At 47.2% G+C, this 22,225-nt stretch overlaps 1 protein-coding gene across 1 annotated transcript; it reads left to right on the top strand.

Moving 5' to 3' along the window:
- The first annotated feature begins 342 nt into the window (after positions 1-342).
- Positions 343-17,416, top strand: PPP1R18 (protein phosphatase 1 regulatory subunit 18). Its single transcript, XM_007532301.3, has 3 exons — positions 343-2,948; positions 9,666-9,876; positions 16,432-17,416. Exons 1-3 carry the CDS (start codon positions 1,329-1,331, stop codon positions 16,449-16,451), a joined length of 1,851 nt encoding a protein of 616 aa, XP_007532363.1. The 5' UTR covers positions 343-1,328; the 3' UTR covers positions 16,452-17,416.
- Positions 17,417-22,225: the final 4,809 nt, after the last annotated feature.

Genomic DNA, 22,225 nt, shown 5'->3' with positions numbered 1-22,225 from the left:
AGTGGTGTCCCGGAGCCGAGTCCCACGCGCGGTCCACGGGCTCCGCCCCGCCCCTCCTTGAGCTCCGCCCCGCGCCCCCTTTCCTATCCCCATTGTCCTCAGACAAAGCGGTGGCCGCCCCCCGCCAGGCCTCCGGGTCTGTCTTCATCTCTCCTCCTAGGCTCCCCCTTTTCCTCCTCCCTCCCTTCCCTCCCTCCTCCCTCCTGTCTCCGGATCTCCCTCGATCCCTCTCTCCTCCTCTTCCTCTCTATCCGGACGCCAGGCTCCTCCGCACCCCCTCTCGGGGGAGCCCCGCGACGTGTGAGTTGACCGAGGTGCTTGAGACTTGGGGAGGGTAAGGATGTCTCCTCTCTGTCGTCCTTGGTCGGGACAGACCTTGGGGCTGTCTCGGCTTTCTGCCGAGATTGTGCGGCCGGTGTGGGGTGGGGATGGCCAGCTCCCTCTGGGCTCCGCGATCTGGGCGACCTGGGTTCCAGACCGCAGGCTCCCGAGAGGGGAGGCGAGAGCGGTTTCTGCAGCCCGGGCCCGGGCTCGGCCGGCAGGGAGGCGGGCGGCGGGCACCGGGCACCGGGCGGCGGGCACCGGGCACCGGGCGAAGGCTACAGCGAGGGTCCTGGAAACGCGCGGGCAGTTCGGCCGAGTCCTGAAAGTCCCGGAGGGAGGGTATTTCCCCTGACCCGCCTTGGGGCGGAGTGCCGGGCGGAGGGTGGGAGCTGGGGGGGGGGGGCGAGAGGCGTGGCCGGAGCCCGGCTGTCGGGGAGCCGGGACCTCTGGGGCCCCAGCTTAGACGAGGCGCCTACCCCCTCAGATCTCCTCTTCCCTCTGACCCCTGCTCCACCTTCTCCCCTAGCCCTCTCCACTCTGCACTTCCTCACCTCCCATACACCCCCTCACTTCCCACTCTGACCTCCCTCCCCTCTCACCGTTGCGGGATACCCGGGAGCTGCCTCTTTTGAACTCTGTCTTCCCCCCCATCCCGGCCTCTCTGGGTCAGCTTCTCACAGTCTCACATCCTTGGGGCTGTCCCACACCCGTTAACCCTTCCTGCCAAATCTGGCTCCGCCTCTCCGTGAATCTCCACTCTTCCTCTCACTTCCCCTGCCAACGAGGCCCATAGCTTTTGCTTCACCTTCTCAGTTTCCCCCTTTCTCTATCCTCTTTCCCCCTCTTCCCTCTGTCCTTACCCCTCTGTCTTTCTCTGGATCCCACTTCTCCACTCCCATCCCCCGACTGACCATCCCTGAGCCTCCCTGAAGCCTCTTGCTCTCTGCCTTCAGTATTCTCTACCTTTACCTCTTGCTCTCTGCCTTCAGTATTCTCTGCCGACCATGGCCACCATCCCTGACTGGAAGTTACAGCTGCTAGCCCGGCGCAGGCAGGAGGAGGCAGCCGTTCGAGGCCGGGAGAAGGCAGAAAGGGAGCGACTGAATCAGATGCCAGCCTGGAAGCGAGGGCTCCTGGAGCGCCGGAGAGCCAAGCTCAGTCTATCTCCTGGGGAGCCTAGCCCTGCACCTGGGACTACAGAGGCTGGACCTCCAGACCCAGATGAGTCGGCTGTGCTCCTGGAGGCCATCGGGCCAGTGCACCAGAACCGCTTCATTCGGCAGGAGCGTCAGCAGCAGCAGCAGCATCGGAATGAAGAACTACTTACTGAGAGAAGGTCTGGACTTCTGGAGGCTCAGGAGCGGAGACCCAGCCCTGGGGAGATGCGGGATCAGAGCCCCAAGGGAAGAGAGTCTAGAGAAGAATGGATCAATTCTCAGGAGAGGAGGCTGGGGGCAGGAGGATCCCGAGAGTCTAGCCCCAGGCCTTCAGAGACTCGGGACTGGAGACAAAGCCCCACTGAGGCTGGAGAGAGGAGTTCCAGACTGTTAGAGACCCGGAAATGGAGGTTGAGCCCTGGAGAAACTCCAGAGCAAAGTGTGAGACCAGCTGAGCCCCAAGAACAAAGCCCCAGGAGAAAAGAGGTGGCAGAAAGAAGACTGAGCCCCATGGAGTCTGACAGCCAGAAGTTGGGCCTCAGAGAGGTCCACAAATGGAGGCCTGATACTCCAGAGTCTCAGGAACAGACTTCAGTACAACTGGAGGCATCAGAGTGGAGGCTGAGATCAGAAGAAGAAAGAAAAGACTACTCTGAGGAATATGGGAAAAAACAAGAGAAGCCAGCTCCTGGGATGACTCCAGAAGAAATTACTAGGCAGTCAGAAACCTTAACGAAGGAGGTGCCAGAACACAGCTCCAGAGGCGTGGAGGCAGTGGAGCAGAGGCCTTGCTCTATGGAGGATGGTGAGAGGAGCTCGAGACTGACAGAAGAGTGGAAATGGACTCTGAACTCTGGGAAGGTTCGAGAATGGACACCTAGGGATATTGAGACGCAAAATCAGAAACCAGAACCTCCAGAGAAGCATCTGGGGACTCTTGGTGTAGTAGAAGCTGGAGAAGCAGAGTCTGAGAAGGAGGAGGCAGGGGTTCAGAGCAGGTCTCTGAATGCCCTGCATAACCGCTGCTCTGTGCCCTCCCCCCTCCCAGCAGAGGACTCTGGGACTGGAGGTTTAAGACAGGAAGAGGAAGCAGTGGAACTCGGGCCTCCACTCACAGCCCCTCTATCGCCCCCACCCCCAGTCCTGGTCCCAGCCCCAGCCCCAGCTTCATCTGCTCCCCAGTCCTCTGGGGATCCCCTCATGAGCCGCCTCTTCTATGGAGTGAAGTCAGGGCCAGGGGTGGGGGCCCCCCGCCGCAGTGGACACACCTTCACAGTCAATCCCCGAAGGTCTGTGCCTCCTGCAGCCCCTACTGCTCCAGCCACCCCAGCCACAGCTGATGCTACAGCCCCAGGGGCTGGGAAGAAGCGGTACCCAACTGTCGAGGAGATCTTGGTTCTGGGGGGCTACCTCCGCCTCAGCCGCAGTTGTCTTGTCAAAGGGTCACCTGAGAGGCACCACAAACAGGTAAGCAAGCAGCCAAGCCAGACTTCTTAAAAGCCCACTCATCAGTCTCTCTAGACTCACTTCTCTCTTTTTTTATACCTCTGACTCCTGGTCTTCCTCTAATCTTTCTTGCTTATTCCTGCCACTACCCTTCCTCTGCTCACACACCCTTCCTTTGTGTAACACTCCTATTCCATTCATTTCCATGCTCCCATGATCCTGCCCTCCTCCACCCCCCCAACACACACCCACTAAGTGCTGTCCCTGGGTGTGTCTCTCTCAGGATGTGCCCAGGCGACTCACTCTCCCTTCCTTCAGACTCTTGAGTTTTCCCCCTATTTCTTTCCTTCCTTCCCTCTGAATCTGTGACCCAACCCAGCCCATTTGTTGGGAGATGAGCCCAGGCAACTGCCTTGAGGGCAGGGCCACCTGGGTGAAAGCACCACTAACCTTCCTGGAAGAAGAATGCTGGAGAAGTGTGTGTGTGGGGGTGTCTTTGGGGCTGGAGGGAGCAAAAGAGGTCCCAAAGTTCCAAGAAGAGGAGGATAGAGCTGAGCCAGGACTTCCCAGCATGGGGGTGGGGGTAGAGAATAGAACAGGCTGGGCCAAAAAGAGCAGAGAGAAGCCTTCTGAACCCAAGTGTGCCCCATGGGAGAGACACACATAGAGGCCATTTGAAGTGGGTGACCTCGGGGTTGCACACCCCCAGCTGGGCCACTGCTTCAGACAGTACTTCCTTCTCTCTTGGGACAAGAAAAACCTTTTCTTCCCAAAGGCCCCCACCCCTCATTGCCAGCCTTCCTCCCTGGACTTCCCCTCCCATCCCCGAACTGGCTCAGCACTAGGTTTTCCCCCTCTCTCCCTGCCACTTCAGCCTCTCTCCTCCCCTTAGGGTAGGAAAAGAGAAGTTAATTTGGATACCCTGTGCTGAGAGCTGGAACCAATTGGGAAGTACCATGGAAGGTGGGATGGGTGTAGGCTGAGGCAAGCAGAGGGTCAGAGTAGTTTCGGGCAAGTGGGAGCATCAGGGCTATCTTCTCTCCCAGCCTGACCCATCCTCTTCCCTACACTCCATTCTGATTCAGTTCCAGCTGGCAAATCTCTAAGGAAAGAGAGGTCAAGGCACCAAACACATCTCCTCAGAGTTAGGAAGCCCTTCTTAGCTTCCAGTCCTCATCCTGGGAGTGTAGGACATCCTCAGGTTTAGTTTTTGTGTTCCCAGCATCAGTGAGATACCACAGGGACCAAAGACTTCAGTTAAACTTGAGGGTCATTTGATTCCCCCAAGTTCATCTTTGAGTGATGCTTAAGCTCCCATCCTTGAGCCCTATCCTGTCCTGAACTCTGCATCTGCTAGCTAGCTCCTTTTCCTTCAGCCCAGACACAGACAAAGGAGAGAGGTCGGGGAGCTGCCAGGGGGAGGTGTTCAGAGAAGTCCCTTCCTATTGAGGTCGTTTGTCCCTTCCAGGGAGGGAAAAGGAGGGAGAGGCACAGAGATGTGAGGCCCCAAGCCTGGTCCCACTCAGTGTAGGGCAGGACCTGTGATGGTGACCATACCTAGGTCAGGGAGCAGGGGATCCGGAAACAGATCGCCCAAACAGGAAGCCTGGGGTGGGGGCCGGAAGGCTGGTGGGGTGAGTGAGGAACGCTGGGCCATGGGCCTGCCAGAACTGCCCAGGATGTGGTGAGAGAATAAGGAAGCAGGCCTGCTGGGGTGGGGGTAGGGAAGCAGCTCTCTGGACCCAGACACCTGCCTTCTCTCAGGCCTTCCTCATGCTGTCAGCACCCTGCTCAGCAGGGGCCCAGCATGCCCTGTTCTAGTCCACTGGCTCAGGAATAGGAGGATCCACACACTCCTCCACCATGCCCCACCCCACCCCACCCCACCCTGCCTTCCCTAAATAACTCCTATTTGCAGGCTAATTCCATCAGATGTGTCCCTGCCATCAGGAGAGAATCCCAGGGCTGGGCTGTGACTGATGCCCTTACCCAGAGGCCCCTCTGTCTGGGAAACTGGTCCCTCCCCTCTCTGCCCCCCTTTGTGACCTTATATAGCTGATGAGAGAGGAGTGAGTGAGTCACTCCCCTCTTCCCTCCACGCCCCCCTCAATGGAAGCTGTGCATTCCTGAGAAGCCCAGTCAGATGTTGGGGTGGAGGGGGTGATGGGTGGTGGGAATGAGGGGAGATAAACACAATTAAGTACAAATAAAACTGAGTTTGTCTTCAGAGTGGATAAGCCACAGAGCTTATTATCCCAAAAGGGGATGTGAAATCAGAAATATGTTCCCAGAAGTTTTTGTGTACTTGTCAGTATCAGAACCAGAAGGAGTCTCTTGTGAGAAATTGGAATTAAGGGATCTGGTTGCTGTCATTCATTTCTACCAATAAATTTGCAGAAAGGCAGTCTACCCCCCTCCCTACACTGGCACTGGCCCATTATTGTTTCCCCAGCTCTGGTCCTCTGTCAGGTCCTCATCTGAGGTCTAGATGAACCTTTACCTTGTCCAGTGTAGCCACTTTCATGCTTTTTGTGACAATGAACACATGAAGTCTTTGGCATGTTAGAAGGTGTTAGTGATTATGAGGGGAAAACATAGGACAGGAGTGGTCCAGGATGTGTCACCTCGGATAAAAGCACTGAGCTCTCAAGTATGAGGTCCCAAGTTTGATCCCTGGTATCACCTGTGCCAGAGTGATGTTCTGATTGTCTCTTTCACAAATAAATCTTAAAAAAAAACATGTAACGTGGTCTGGGAGATGGCTCAGTAGATAAAGCACTTAACTCTTAAGCATGAGGTTCTGAGTTCAAGCCCTTAGCAATACATGTACCAGGGTGATGTCTGGTTCTTTCTCTCTCCTCCTATCATTTTCATTAATAAATAAACAGAATCTTTAAAAAAATATATAGCAACAACAATAACAATAATGGCAACAACAAGGGCAATCAAATGGGAAAGAAAAAAAAAAGAAAAAGACAAAGAAAACCAGCTGCCTGGAGCAGTGGATTTATGGTGCACCAAGCTCCAGCAATAATCCTGGAAGGAAAAAAAATGGTAGTGTAAACCAATAACGCCCCAATAAAGTGAAAAAAAAAAAAGAACAGGGACACCAGGACAGTGATAAAGCATGGAACATAATGGAATTTACATGTGTCACTACATATTCTGGAGTGGCACTCTGGTGATATATATGTAAGAATAGAGATAGCTAGAGTCCAGAGGGCCAAAAGGTAGAGGGAGGAAATATGACAACTTTATGATGACTTTAATTCGGAGAGAGGGAGCCATGGGAGACATTTGGGGATAAGTACTCTTGGTAGAGGGTACCACTGAATAATCAATGCAGGTCATTAGGTAGGAATACCCCTGGAGGAGTCACTGTTAGATGACTGGTGAGGGGAGAATACAGGAGAGGTGAATGTGTAGTGGCACAGTGAAAGCAACTTGTAAGGAGGGGGAGATAGCTTAATGGTTACACCAACAGACTCTCATGCCTAAGGATCTGAAGTCCCAGGTTCAGTTTCTGCACCACCATCAACCAGAGCTGAGCAATGCTTTGGTAAAAAAAAAAAAAAGGTAACCTGTAGTGGCTTGGGAGGTTGCACAGTGGAAAAAGTGTTGGATATATATATTATAGAGGGATAAGAGGAAAGAGAGAACCAACCAAACCATTTTTTTTTTTGCCTCGAGGGTTATTGCTGGGGCTCGGTGAGGTGCCTGCACTATTGTTTCCTTTTGTTGCCCTTGTTGTTTATCGTTGTTGTTGTTATGACTGTTGTTATTATTACTGGTGTCATTGTTGTTGGATAGGACAGAGAGAAATGGAGAAAGGAGGGAAAGACAGAGAGTAGGAGAGAAAGATAGGCACCTGCAGACCTGCTTTACCGCCTATGAAGGGACCCCCCCTGCAGATGGGGAGCCGGGGGCTTGAACCAAGATCCTTACTCAGGTCTTATGCGCTCTGTGCCATGTGCGCTTAACCCGCTGCGCTACCGCCCAGCCCCTCTTTTATTTTGTTTTACCAGAGCACTGCTCAGCTCTGGCTAATGGTGGTGTGGGGGATTGTACCTGGAACTTCAGAGCCTCAGGCATGAGAATCTCTTTGCATAACCATTAGTTATCTACCCATCGCTTTTTTTTTTTAATCTTTATTTGATAGAGACAGCCAGAAATTGAGAAGAAGGGGGATGTAGGGAGAGAGACACCTGCGGCCCTGCCTCACCACTTGTAAAGCTTCCCCCCTGAAGATGGGGATTTGGGGCTTGAATCTGGGTCTTTACACATTGTAACGTGTGCTCCACCAGGTGAGCCACTACCTGGGCCTCCAGACATCACTCTGGTACATGTGCAGGAATTGAACTCAGGGCCTCATACTTGAGAATACAGCGCTTTATCCACTGCACCATCTCCCGGACCACAAGTGTTGGACTCTTAAGTTCTATCCCTAGTATCAAATGTGCCAAAACAATTCTCTCTCTCCCTCCCTCTCTCTCTCTCTCTCTCTCTCTCCCTCTCCCTCTTCCGAAGTATTTTATGGGGGCTGGGTAGTGGCTCATTCGTTAAGCACACATAGTACTAAGAGCAAGGACCCAGGTTTGATCTTCACCATTTTACAAGCAGTGAAGCAGATCTGCAGGTGTCTACTTTCTCTTTTTATGATTATTTATTTATTATTGAATAGAGATAGAGATATTGAGAGGGAAGGGGAAAGTAGAGAGAGAGAGAGAGACAGACACCTGCAACACTGCCTCACCACTTGTGAAGCTTTCCCCCTGTAGGTGGGGACCAGGGGCTTGAACCTGGGTACTTGTGCACTGTAATGTGTGTGCTTAACTAGGTGTGCCACCACCTGGCCTCAGTGTCTGTCTTTCTTGGTCCCTCTCTATCCCCCCAACCAATTTCTCTCTGTCCTATTCAATAAAATGGAAAAATGCTGCCAGGAGCAGTGGATTGGTAGTGCAGGCATCAAGCCCCAGTTATAACCCTGGAAGCAAAACTAAATAAGTAAATAAATAGATAGATAAGTAAAAATTAAATTAGAATTATTATTATTATTGAGTTTTAATTGGGCTGGTAAAATAGCTCACTTAGATAATGTGTTGCTTTGCCATATATAACCCAGGTTCAATCTTAGCCATATTGAAAGAAGGTTTGGTGATGTGGTCTCTTTCAGTCTCTGTCTTTCTTTCTCTGTCAAACAAACAAACAAAATTAAAGCAACCTGTAGAATCTAGCCTTTGTTCCAGGTGAGGTGGAGAACCAATGTAGGATTTAGAGTCAAGGAGTGACATGGTCTCTTAGTCCAGGTGTTAGAAGCCTCCTGTCCAGTTACCCTCCTGGTTTATTTATTTTTATTTTAATGAGAGAGAAAACTAGAGAGAGAAAGATACAGAAAAACATTGCTCAACTCTGGTTTATGGTGGAGCTGGGAATTGAACCTGTGACCTTAGAGCCTCAGGCATGAAAGTCTTTTGCATAAGCATTATGCTGTCTTCCCAGCACCCCTTTTGGCTTTTTTTCTCTCCTGATACCCCAGACCATGCAAAGACTTAAATGCAGGATCCCAAGTTCCTCAAACAGATGCCGGGGAAAGTGTAAGGAGACTTATCTGGACCTTTCCAAGTAGTTCACACGGAATCTTCCTGTGTCTCTTTCTTCTTCTATTGCCTGTGTCTCTTTAATCGCATTGGCTCCTAGACTTAATCCCACCCTGCCCTTCCCCTGAGCTTCTTAGCAGGGCAGCAGGGAAGAGAAGAAAGGCAGTGAGGACAACTGGGGATTGTTCTGAGGATGGTGTGTTTAGGATTTTACACCCCCTCCTGGTGCTCTCTCCGGTGTTTTAATTTCTCCATGTCCCTTTGTTGCACTATCCACCCCCATTCTGTGTTTATATGGACTTTCCTCTCTGCTCCTGTTACCTCCCGTTTGCTCATTTTCTCTGTGTTGGGGGGGGTGGTTGTGGTGGTGATGGTAGTGGTGGTGGGGAGTCTGGTTTCCTCTGAAACTTTATTGGCCTCCTCTTCCCTCCTGGCCCTTAGATCCCTTCCCTGTGGGGTCCACTCCAACTGAAGCTGAGGAGTGAGTGAGGTAGCAAGATTGAGTGTCCAGAATTCTAGACTTGAACAGCAAGGGGCTCAGGATATGGAAATCAGTGTGCTGCCACTGTCTTTGACTGAGACTCCTCCCCAGCTAGCTCTGTCCATACAAACTTTCTTGATTTCCTCAAGCACCTAGAGATTCTGTTCTGATTAAAACACTTCTCTTTGTATTTTGATTTTTTAAAAAAGATTTTATTTATGAAAAAGATAGGAGGAGAGAGAAAGGACCAGACATCACTCTGGCACATGTGCTGCCGGGGATCAAACTCCGGACCTCATGCTTGAGAGTCCAAAGCTTTCCCACTGCACCACCTCCTGGACCACTGTATTTTGATTTTGTACCCTTTGCTTCCCAGTCAAGGATAGATACTTGATTCTGTATTACTTATTTCTGCCACGTAAATCCCCGCCAAAGCTAAGGCCAAAGCCTGATATTTTTGAACAACTATTACTGGCAATAGGGAATCTGGGCTTGGAGAGGCAGTGTCAGAAAGGGAAACTGGACTGCAGAGTGGATGGGAAGGGCAAAGTCAGTGGAGTGCCCCCCCCACACACACACACACTTTGTACCTGCTCCCTACTGTTCCCCTATAGACTGACTGAACTATTAATCTTGCCTTCTTTTCTTTCTCACCTTCAGCTCAAAATCTCCTTCAGTGAGACAGCCCTGGAGACCACATACCAATACCCATCTGAGAGTTCGGTGCTAGAAGAACTGGGTCCAGAGCCTGAAGGCCCCAATCCCCCCAGCCCCCCAGTAGCCCAACCTGATGATGAAGAGGATGAAGAGGAGTTGCTATTGCTGCAGCGTGAGCTCCAGGGTGGACTGCGCACCAAGGCCTTGATAGTGGGTGAGTGGTGATCTGGGATCTCCCCCCACCAACAATGCCCCCTGGTACAGGTGGCATTGTGGTTCAGGAAGAAAGGGAGAAGACTTGAAATATAGAATGTATTTATTTGTTTATTTCTTTAAAAAAATTTTTTTATATTTATTTATTTATTTATCTTCCCTTTTGTTGCCCTTGTTTTTTATTGTTGTTTTAGTTATTGTTGTTATTGATGTCGTCGTTGTTAGATAGGACAGAGAGAAATGGAGAGAGGAGGGGAAGACAGAGGGGGAGAGAAAGACACCTGCAGACCTGCTTCACTGCCTGTGAAGTGACTTCCCTGCAGGTGGGGAGCCAGGGGCTGGAACAGGGATCCTTATGCAGGTCCTTACGCTTCGTGCCACGTGCCCTTAACCGGTTGTGCTACTGCCCGACTCCCTTGTTTGTTTATTTCTTTTTTTTTAATTTTTAAAAATATTTTTATATTTATTTATTTATTCCTTTTTGTTGCCCTTGTTTTGTTGTAGTTATTGTTGTTATTGATGTCGTTGTTGTTGGATAGGACAGAGAGAAATGAAGAGAGGAGGGATAGACAGAAAGGAGGAGAGAAAGACAGACACCTGCAGACCTGCTTCACCACTTGTGAAGCGACTCCCCTGCAGGTGGGGAGCCGGGGGCTTGAGCTGGGGGCTTGAACGGGGATCCTTAACCCGCCCTTGCGCTTCACGCCACCTGCGCTTAACCCACTGCGCCACCGCCTGACTCCCTGTTTGTTTATTTCTAAGGGGCCAGGTGGTAGCACATCTTGTTGAGTGTACACATGACAGTGTACAAAGAGCTGGTTCAAACCCTCAGTCCCCACCTGTAGGAGGGAGCTTCATAAGTGATGAAGCAGTGCTACAGGTCTCTCTCTGTGTGTCTGTCTTTCTCCCCATCCCTGCTCTGCCTCACTCTTCTCTATCTGAAATAAATAATATAAATAAAAAATATGTATTTATTGCTAGATTTACTAGATCTTATTTATTAATAAGATGAGAGAAGGGAGTCAGGCGCTAGCGCAACGGTTTAAACACAGGTGGCGCAAATCGCAAGGACCCGCATAAGGATCCCAGTTCCAGTCCCTGGCTCCCCACCTGAAGAGGAGTCACTTCACAGGCAGTGAAGCAGGTCTGCAGGTGTCTATCTTTCTCTCCCCCTTTCTGTGTTCCCCTCCTCTCTCCATTTCTCTCTGTCCTATCCAACAACAACAATAATAACTACAACAATAATAAAAAACAACAAGGGCAACAAAAGGGAATAAATAAATGTTTTATTTAAAAAAAAATAAATAAGCGGAGAGAAAGAGAACCAGGGGTCACTGATACATGTGCTGGAGATCAAACTCTAGATCTTCTCTTTAACTATATATTTAAATTTTTTGTACTATATTTATTTATTAGAGACAGCCAGAAGTTGAGAGGGGAGGGTGTGGGAGAGAGGGAGAGAGATAGAGAGACACCTTTGGCACTGGCACTACTTGCAAAACTTTCCCCCTGCAGGTGAGGGCTGGGGGGCTTGAACCTAGGTCTTTACACGTTGTAACATGTGCACTCAACCAGGTGCAACACCACCCAGCCCCTAATTATCTTTATTTATTTATTGGATAGAGGCAGCCAGAAGTCAAGAGGGAAGGGGGAGATAGAGAGGAGATGGGCCAGGTGGTGGCTCATGTGGTTAAGTGCTCACATTACAGTGCACAAGGACCCAGGTTCAAGCTCCTGGTCCCCACCTGTGGGGGGAAAGCTTCATGAATGGTGAAGCAGGGCTGCAGGTGTCTCTCTATCTCTCTATTCCCCTTCCCTCTAAATTTCTCTCTGTCCTATCAAATGAATAAATAAAGTTTGAAAAAAAATTAAAAAGAGAGAGGGAGAGAAGGAGAGACACACCTGAAGCTCTGCTTCACCACTCGTGAAGCTTTCCCCTGTGGGGACCAGGGGCTTGGACCTGGGTCCTTGCGCACTGTAACATGCTCAACTAGGTGCACCACCACCCAGCCCCCATGCTTGAAAGTCCAACACTTTATTTATTTATTTATTTATTTATTTATTTATTTATTTATTACCAGAGCACTACTCAGCTCTGGCTTATGATGGTATGGAGAATTGAACCTGGAACTTTGGAGCCTTAGGCATGAGAGTATCAAAGAGTCCAACACTTTATTCATTACACTAACTCCCAGACTGCAAAGTTTTATTCATTTATTATTATTTAAATTTTATTTATTTATTATTGGATAGAGACAGAGGGAAATTGAGAGGGGAGGGGGAGATAGGGAGAGAGACAGAGAAACATCTTTATCCCTGCTTCACCACTTGTGAGGCTCTCCCCCTTCAGGGGCTTTGAACCCAGATCCATGCACACTGTAGTGTGTGTGCTTAACCAGGTGCACCACCACCTGGCCCTACAAAGTTTTATTTACTAATGAGAGAGAGAGGGAAGAGAGAGAGAGACCCAAAGCATCACTTTGGCACATGCTATGCCAGGGACTGAACTCAAGACCTCATGCTTGTGAATCCAGTGCTTGATCTACTATGCCACCTCCTGGGCTTAGATTTATTTTTATTTATTTTTTAAAAATATTTATTTATTTATTCCCTTTTGTTGCCCTTGTTGTTTTTTTATTGTTGTAGTTATTGTTGTTGTTAATTGATGTCGTCGTTATTAGATAGGACAGAGAGAAATGGAGAGAGATGGGGAAGACAGAGAGGGGAAGAGAAAGACACCTGCAGACCAGCTTCACCACTTGTGAAGCGACTCCCCTGCAGGTGAGGAGCCAGGGGCTCCAACCCGGATCCTTCCTCCAATCCTTGGCTTTGCACCACCTGCGCTTAACCCACTGCACTACCGCCGACTCCCTGGGGTTCAGATTTATTAATGATGTAAGGAAAAGAGGGAGGAAGAGAGAACATCAGAGCATTATGCTGTAACATGCAATGCTGGGGTTCCAACTTGGGACCTCACCCACTCAAGTTCATTGCTCCATCCACTGGGCCACTTCCTGGAACCCAAGAGAGGATTTTAAAAAAGAGTTACTTAGTGGCCAGACGGTGGCATAACTAGTACAGCATATATGTTGCCATGCATAAAAATCCAACTTCAGGGAGTTGGGCGGTAGCGCAGCATTAAATTAAGCGCAGGTGGTGCAAAGTGCAAGGACCAGCGTAAGGATCTCGGTTTGAGTCCCAGACTCCCCACCTGCAGGGGAGTGGCTAAACAAGCCCCGAAGCTGGTCTGCAGGTGTCTATCTTTCTCTCCTCGTCTCTGTCTTCCCCTCCTCTCTCCATTTCTCTCTGTCTTACCCAACAACGACATCAGTAACTACAACAATAAGACAACAAGGGCAACAAAAGAGAATAAATAAATATATATATATTTTTAAAAATCCAAGTTCAGGGGCCAGGGAAGTTGCTCTCTTGGATAGTATGCTGCTTTGCCATGTGCATGACCTAGGTTTGAGCCTGGCATCCACCACATGAAGAATCTGGGTTCCAGTCATCAATCTCCACTTGCAGGGTAGAAGTTTCAAAAGTGGTGGAGCAATGCTACAGGTATCTCTCTACCCCATCTATCTTTAAATTTTTCCACTTTTTTCTTTCTTTTTGCCTCTAGGGTATCGATGGGGCTCAGTGCCAGCACTACAAATCCACTGCTCCTGGAGGCTTCCCCCCCCCCCCATTCTGTTGCCCTTGTAGTTGTTATAGCTGTTGTTATTTTTGGATAGTACAGGGAGAAATGGAGAGAGGAGGGGAAGACAGAGAGGAGGAGAGAAAGATAGACACCTGCAGACCTGCTTCACCGCTTGCAAAGAGACCCCTCTGCAGGTGGGGAGCTGGGGGCTCAAACTGGATCCTTACCCTGGTCCTTGCACTTTGCACCATGTGCACTTAACCCACTGCGCTGCCTCCCAGCCCCCCCCCTTTTTTCTTTCTCTTATCAGTGAAAAAGGAAAGGGGGAGGGTGCGGGTGGTGGCACACCTGGTTGAGCACACATGCTACAATGAACAAGGACCCAGATTCATGCCCCAGACCCCCCACCTACATAGGGAAAGTTTGCAACTGGTGAAGCAATGTTGCAGGTGTCTCTCTTCCTCTCTATCACCCCCTTCCCTCTTGATTTCTGACTGTCTTTATTCAATAAATAAACAGTGGTCCGGGAGGTGGCGCAGTGATAAGGCTTTGGACTCTCAGGCATGAAGTCCTGAGTTCGAATCCTGGCAGCATATGTGCCAGAGTTATGTCTGGTTCTTTCTCTCTCCTCCTATCTTTCTCATTAATAAATAAATAAAATCTTTAATAAATAAATAAACAAATATCATAATAATAATAAAAAAAAAAGAAATTGGGGGTTGGGCGGTAGCCCAGCAGGTTAAGCACACATGGCACCAAGCACAAGGACCTGCGTACGGTTCGAGCCCCTGGTTCCCCACCTGCAGTGGGGGGTGGGGGTGGGGGGTTGCTTCATGGGTGGTGAAGCAGGTCTGCAGGTGTCTGTCTTTCTCTCCTCTTCTCTGTCTTCCCCTCCTCTCTCGATTTCTCTCTGTCCTATCCAACAACGACAGCAGTGAAAACAATAATAATGACGACAAGTGTAACAAGGGCAACAAAATAGGGAAAAAGGCCTTCAAGAGCTGTGGATTCATAGTGCAGGCACCGAGCCCCAGTGATAACCCTGGAGGCAATAAATAAATTAATTAATTAATTCTTTAAAAAGCATGAACCCTTGAATTTGACCCCTGCTATTACATATGCCAGAATGATGCTCTAGTTCTCTCTCTCTCCTCTTTTTTTTAAAGTAATCATTTCTTTTTCTTTTTTTAATCGTCTTTATTAGATAGAGACAGCCAGAAATCGAGAGGGAAGTGGGTAATAGAGAGGGAGAGAGAGACACCTGCAGCACTGGTTCACCACTCATGAAGCTTTCCCCCTGCAGGTGGGAACCAGGGGCTTGAACCTGGATCCTTGTGCACTGTAATGTGTGCACTTAACCAGGTGAGGCACCACCTGGCCCCTCTCCCCCTCTTTCTGACATTAACAAATAGAAAAAAGTAAAAAAAGATACTGGCTTGCATCCTGAAAATTGGTATAGTAGATAAAGCATTGGATTATCAAATATTACATCCTGAGTTTGATTCCCAGCATCACATAATCCCATGTGCCAGAGTAATGCTCTAATTCTTTCTCCCTCTAATTCATATATATATATATCCAGAGCACTGCTTGGCTTTGGCTTATAGTAGTGCTGGGGATTGAACCTGGAACCTTTGGTGCCTCAGGCATCAAAGTCTTTTTGCATAACCATTATGGTATTTCCCAAGTCATATACATACATACATACATACATACATACATACATATATATTACGAACTGGTTTTGGATCAATGAAGTAGCTCACTTGGATAGTATGCTGCTTTGTCATATATGTGGTCCAGGTTCACGCCTAGCCCCTGCCTCTCTAAAGGAAGCTTCAGTGCTGTGATCTCTGTCACTCTCTCAGCCTTTCTGTCTCTATTTAGAAAACAAGAAAACAAACAAATAAGCAAACAAAGAACACTGGATTCAGGTTAGGCCAGGGAGACAGCTCAGTTTGTTAGAGCACCAACTAGTATGCCTGAGGCCTCAGAGGCCACAAATTCAATCTCCAGCACCACGTTATGCTAGAGCTGAGCAGTCCTCTGGTTTTCTTTCTCTTCTTTCTCCTAGTAAGTAAAATAAATGTTTAAAACAAAACACTGAGTTTGGGTCTGACAGGCCTGAGTTTAATTCTATCTTGCCACTTACTTTGGTGTAACCTCAGCTAAAACATCTGACCTCTGGCCTCATTTATGAAATATGTTTTTGTGTTTTAATTTTATTTTTGGATAGAGTCCGAGAGAAATCCAGAGGGAAGGGGAGATAGAGAGGAAGAGAGAGACACCTGCAGCCCTAACTTCACCATTCCTGAAGTTTTCCCCCTGCAGGCGGGAACCAGGGGTTTGAACATGGATCCTTGCACATTATAACGTGCACTCAGTCAGGTGTGAAATAGGTTTGATAATAACTGCCTCCTAAAGCTGACTTATAGAAATGTCTGGCACACTATATGAACTGTTTTATTGTTTTTTTGCTAGTTATTATTGATGTTGTTGTTATTGGATAGGACAGAGAGAAATGGAGAGAGGAGGGGAAGACAGAGAGGAGGAGAGAAAGACAGACACCCGCAGACCTGCTTCACCGCCTGTGAAACGACTCCCCTGCAAGTGGGGAGCTGGGGGCTCGAACCGGGATCCTTATACCAGTTGCGCTTTACGCCACGTGCACTTAACCCACTGCACTACTACCCAACTCTCACACTATATGAACTGAATCAATAGTGGCTACTTGCAATAAGCACTCAAGATCTGGAGATAAGATTTTCTATATGTCTACTGGTCTTTAGTGTATGTGTGTTAGGGGTAGGGTGGGGTGGGAGAGAAGACAGTAACCCTTATTCATTATCTTTATTATTATTATTATTATTTTATTGGAATTATCTCTTATGATTATTGCTTCCTCTCACACAGATGAATCCTGCCGAAGGTGACACTTTTTTATTTGCCAAGAGGCTGTACCTCCCTCCTTTCCAGAAGTGAAGATCTCAGAGCCCAGAAGATTCAAAGCAGACAAATCCTGAAAATGAGCCTAGCAGAGAATGGCAACCAATGTCTTCCAACTTGCTTTCCTCATCCTGTTTCTGGGGCTGAATTAATTGCCCAATATTCACCCAGATACCTAGTATGAGTGGGTGATCCTAGAGTGAGCACCAAGTCCTGGGGAGAAATAAAGCTCACTGGGGTGTATGTGTAAGCACTGGGGTGTATGTGTAAGCATCTCCTTGGGCAAGGTACACTCTCCCTACATCCCTCCTTGACTTCCCATCAACACCTGGGGGTTCTCAGGATTTAAGCACTCATCTCTATGTGAAGCCTGGGCCCCTCCACTTACTGGGACTTCTCCCTCCTGTTCCTATGTCATTGTCCCTTTTGTTTACAGCTCTAGCCTCTTCGCTTGACCACAACCTAGTTTACAAACCCCACCAGGTCCCAGCCTCATCTGTCAAAGTCCCAGGTTTACAGGTCACGCCCACTTGTCATGTTCATGTGGAATTATTGCACATGCCTGCTGCAGTCACCTTCTTGGATTGACAGAAGTGTAGCTTCCTCCACTTTTTCTCAGTATTAGTACGCCTTAGTTTTCCCCAAGAGGGAAGGCTAAGAATCTTAGCTCCACAGCCCCTATAGTTATTTAACTCTTTTACCCTCATTATTCACAACTGAGTTGGATTAAGTTGCTAGGATGTGGGGTGGCTAACAAAGCAATTCAACTCTCCCCCATTTCTACTTCCTTATCAATTGCCTGTTTTTGTTTTGTTTTTCACCAGAGCACTACTCAGCTCTGTCTATTGGTAGTGTCTGGGACCAAACTTGGTTCCTGTGTGTTATTGCTGTGCTATTTCCCTGGCCTGCCTTCTTTTTTTAACTTGCTATAATAAAATGGAGCTCTCTCCAACTCTTTGACTGCTTCTCCTTTTTTTATCTTTTGGGGGCTGCATTTTGGGGGAAGCTCTGGGTTCCTTATTCAAGTTTCTCTCATCATTCTGTTGATCATAAAGAGGAAGTAGTCTTGGCTGTGGGAGGGGAAATGATGGGGATGGGGCAGGAACTCGGAACTAGCATGTATAAAAGGGGAGTCTTGCACCGGTTTCACAATGAACTAGTAGAATAAAACTTAACTTATGGAAGACAGTTGAAGTATCAACTAACCCAAGTGCCATGAAATGGAAGCATGTCAGTTAGGTTTACTGCAGTTTTCCAGCACCTAGCAGAAAAGTAAATTTATTTCTAGAATAAATGACAACAAATAAATAGGTAAGAACAGCTAAATAAAATTGGGAGAAGAAGATATTATGAAATGAAGGATTCTGGTACTCAGAAATGCTGGAATTCCAACAGCCAGGCTGTATATGACACTGGCTCATGAAAGACATAAGATGGCATAATAGTTATGCAAAAAGACATTGATATCTGAGGCACCAAACTTCCCAGGTGTGTGTGTGTGTGTATGTGTGTGTGTATATATATATATTTTTACCAGAGTGTGTGTGTGTGTGTGTGTGTGTGTGTGTGTTTACTTTTTTTTATCAGACCACAATGCTCAAGTCTGGCTTATGGTGGTAATAGAAACTGAACCTGGGGGACCGGGTGGTGGTGCACCTGGCTGAAGGCACATGTTACAATGCATAGGGACCCAGGTTTGAGTCCCCGGTCCCCACCTACAGGGGGAAAGCTTTACAAGTGATGAAGCAGGACTGCAGATGTCTCTCTATCTCTCTCCCTCTCTATTACCCCCCTTCCTCTTAATTTCTGGCTGTCTCTATCCAATAAATAAAGAAATTTAAAATAATAATAATAATAATAAATTGAACCTGGGACCTCGGAGCCTCAGGCAAGAAAGTCTTTTTGCATAACCATTATACTGTCTCCCAGGCCTGAGACATTGGGTTTTATATTCCCAAAAGTTTAAGAACCACCTATATTTCACAATTTTATTGCTCATACTGAATGTTATTCCCATTTCAAAGAACCTATCTGCTACAAATGTGGATGGTCTATATTTTATTTTTCAAGTATTTATTCAGTTTGGCCATTAAAGACATGATTGAAGTCCTGTGTCCATAGTCCTATCACTACACATGCTTAACTTAGAGGACACCCGTCCGCAAAATAAACAAATTAACAAAAACCAAGTATATTAGAGAAATTGTTCTTAAACACATGGCAAAGAGAATGTGTCAAAAGAGGGGAGGAGATAGTGGGAAGGACGAGGTCCTTGACATGCACGCAGCTCAGATCTGGGCCTTCACACTCCTTGGAAGAGGCAGAGCCAGAGGAAGCTCTGATGCTGTGCTGTCTCTCACCATTTCTCTTTGTCTCTCTTATCTGAATGAAAAAACAGCCCAGGAGTGGTAAAATTACACATGCCCTAGATCTCTTTCTTCTGAAGACAAAAAAAAAATTCAGAGAGGGTATGGATTGGAGGGTAATAGAATGCCATTGAGCCAGGGAGGTGGTTCGGCAATAGAGCACATATTTATTTATTTATTTATTTATTTATTTATTTATTTATTATTGGATAGCGACAAATTGAGAAGGGAGGGGAAGATAGAGAGAGAGAGAGAGAGAGACTTGCAGCTCTTAAAGTCTGGGCCCCTCTACTTATTGGGACTTCTCCCTCCTGTTCCTATGTCATTGTCCCTTTTGTTTATAGCTCTAGCCTCTTCGCTTGACCACAACTTCAACACTCATGTAGCTTTCCCCCTGCAGGTGGGCATCAGAGGCTTGAACCCAGGTCCTTGCGCATTATAGTGTGTGCTTAACCAGATGCACCACCACCTCAACCCCTGAGCACATATCTTCTATGTGCAAGGCCCGGTGTTGTATTTCCCAGACTGCAAATGATGGAGCAAAGCTCTAGTCTTTTTCTCATGAAAACTGCATACAGTTAAAACAACAAATAAAATAATTCTTACACAATAACTAATTAAGGAACCTCATCTGGTGACTTAGGAGGTAGTGAAGTGGATGAAACATTGGACTCTCAAGAATGACGTCCTGTGGTCCAGGAGGTGGTGCAGTGAATATGTCAATTCGATTCTCAAGCGTAAGGTCCTGAGTTCGATTCCTGGAAGCACATGTACCCGAGTGATGTCTGGTTATTTCTCTTCTCCTTTCTCATTAATAAATGAATAATATATATAAAAAGAATGAGGTCCTACATCAAATTAAAAAGCTTCTTCACAGCAAAAGAAACCACTACCCAAAGCAAGAGACCTCTCACAGAATGGGAGAAGATCTTTACATGCCATACATCAGATAAGAGTTTAATAACCAACATATATAAAGAGCTTGCCAGACTCAACAACAAGACAACAAATAACCCCATCCAAAAATGGGGGGAGGACTTGGACAGAATTTTCACCACAGAAGAGATCCAAAAGGCCAAGAAACACATGAAAAAATGCTTCAAGTCTCTGATTGTCAGAGAAATGCAAATAAAGACAACAATGAGATATCACTTCACTCCTGTGAGAATGTCATACATCAGAAAAGGTAACAGCAGCAAATGCTGGAGAGGGTGTGGGGTCAGAGGAACCCTCCTACACTGCTGGTGGGAATGTCATCTGGTCCATCCTCTGTGGAGAACAGTCTGGAGAACTCTCAGAAGGCTAGAAATAGACCTACCCTATGACCCTGCAATTCCTCTCCTGGGGATATATCCTAGGAACCCAACATATCCATCCAAAAAGATCTGTGTACACATATGTTCTTGGCAGCACAATTTGTAATAGCCAAAACCTGGAAGCAACCCAGTTGTCCAACAACAGATGAGTGGCTGAGCAATGGAATACTACTCAGCTGTAAAAAATGGTGACTTCACCGTTTTCAGCCGATCTTGGATGGACCTTGAAAAAATCATGTTAAGTGAAATAAGTCAGAAACAGAAGGATGAATATGGGATGATCTCACTCTCAGGCAGAAGTTGAAAAACAAGATCAGAAAAGAAAACACAAGTAGAACCTGAAATGGAATTGGTGTATTGCACCAAAGTAAAAGACTCTGGGGTGGGTGGGTAGGGAGAATACAGGCCCATGAAGGATGATAAATGACATAGTGGGGGGTGTATTGTTAAATAGGAAACTGGGGAATGTTATGCATGTACAAACTATTGTATTTACTGTTGAATGTAAAACATTAATTCCCCAATAAAGAAATTAAAAAAAAAAACACTAAAAAAAAAAAAAAAAGAATGAGGTCCTGAGTTGGAACCTCAGCATTGCATGTGCCAGAGTGATATTCTGGTCCTCTTATAAATAAATAAATCTACAAAACAAAACAAGCAAACAACCTAGGGCTGGAGAGATGCTATAATGGTTATGCAAAAAGATTTTCATGCCTGAGGCACAAATGTCCCAGGTTCAATTCACTGCACTACCATTAACCACAACTCTGGTAAAAAAAGAAAAACAAAGTGGTCTGGGAGGTGGCATAGAGGATAAGGCACTAGATTCTCAAGCATGCAGTCCTGAGTTCAATCCCCGGCAGTACATGTAGTAGAGTGATATCTGGTTTTCTCTCTTCCTATATTTCTCACTAACAAATAAGTAAAATCTTAAAAAAAGAAAAGGAAAAATTTAAAATTTCATCAGTTGTGACCTAGGAGTTGAGCCAAGAGGCTCTAAGCTGCCAGAGTGACAACAGTGCATGTCAGAAAAGTCAAACAAAACAAAAAACAATGAATCCAAGAAGTTAGCTATCTAGAGTCACCTGTGGCTGTTAATTGTAACAACTTCATTAGCTAGCTGTAAGATCTGATAAATCCAATTAACCATAAAAAGTATGAGTTGGGCAGGGGTAGATTGCACAATGGTTACACAAAGTGACTCTCATGTTAAGGCCCTAAAGTCCCAGGTTCAATCCCCTATACTACCTACCATAAGCTAGAGCTGAGTAGTGCTCTGGTAAAAAAAAATAAATAAAAGAGAGAGAGAGAGAGAGAAAGTGGGGGTGGTGGAGATCTGGGGGAAACACCCAGTTCAGCAAACATAGTACAAAGTTAGAGCACCCGCTCCACCCCTGCAGGGGGCACGAGCTGAGCTGTGAAGAGGGTCTGCAGGTGTCTATCTTTTTCTCTCTCTCACTGTCTCCCCATCCTCTCTCAATTTCTCTCTGTCCTATCTAATAATAATAAAAAAAAAAAAGCCACCAGGAGCAGTGGATTCATAATGCTGGCAGCGACCCCCACCAACTGGAGGCAAAACAAAAAAACATAAAGTAAGATCAAAGGGATCAGTGAAAGTCAAGTAACAAGTTAGTAAAAAAATGCAGAACATAGTTTCTTTATTTTGAATATCCTTCAAAATAACTTTCTGGGACAGCACTAAGCAGAGAAGACACCTTTGTTTTTTCCCCATATTCCAAGTTTATTTCTGTTGAAGATGCTTACTTACCTGTATTCACTTTTTCCCCTATCAGGGTTATTTATCACTGAGGCTTCCTGCCTGTATGACGAATATAATCTGCCCAGTGACTGACTCCCTCTTCTTCTCCCTCTCCCTCTCCCCTTCCCCACCCCTCCCCTCCCCTCCCCTCCCCTCCCCTCTCCTCTCCCCTCCCTCCCCCTCTCCCCCTCCCCCTCTCCCTCTCCATCTTTCCCTCTCTCTCTCCCCCTTCCCCTTTTTTGAAGCAGAGCACTGCTCACCTCAGGCTTATGGTGGTGCAGGGGGTATTGAACCTGGGCCTTCAGAGCCTCAGGCATGAG

This window comes from Erinaceus europaeus, chromosome 4 (genome assembly GCF_950295315.1).
Source record: "Erinaceus europaeus chromosome 4, mEriEur2.1, whole genome shotgun sequence".
NCBI classification, from domain to species: Eukaryota; Metazoa; Chordata; class Mammalia; order Eulipotyphla; family Erinaceidae; genus Erinaceus; species Erinaceus europaeus.
Note: the sequence above shows the minus strand (reverse complement) of the source record. Positions and strands in the feature narration are given on the sequence as shown.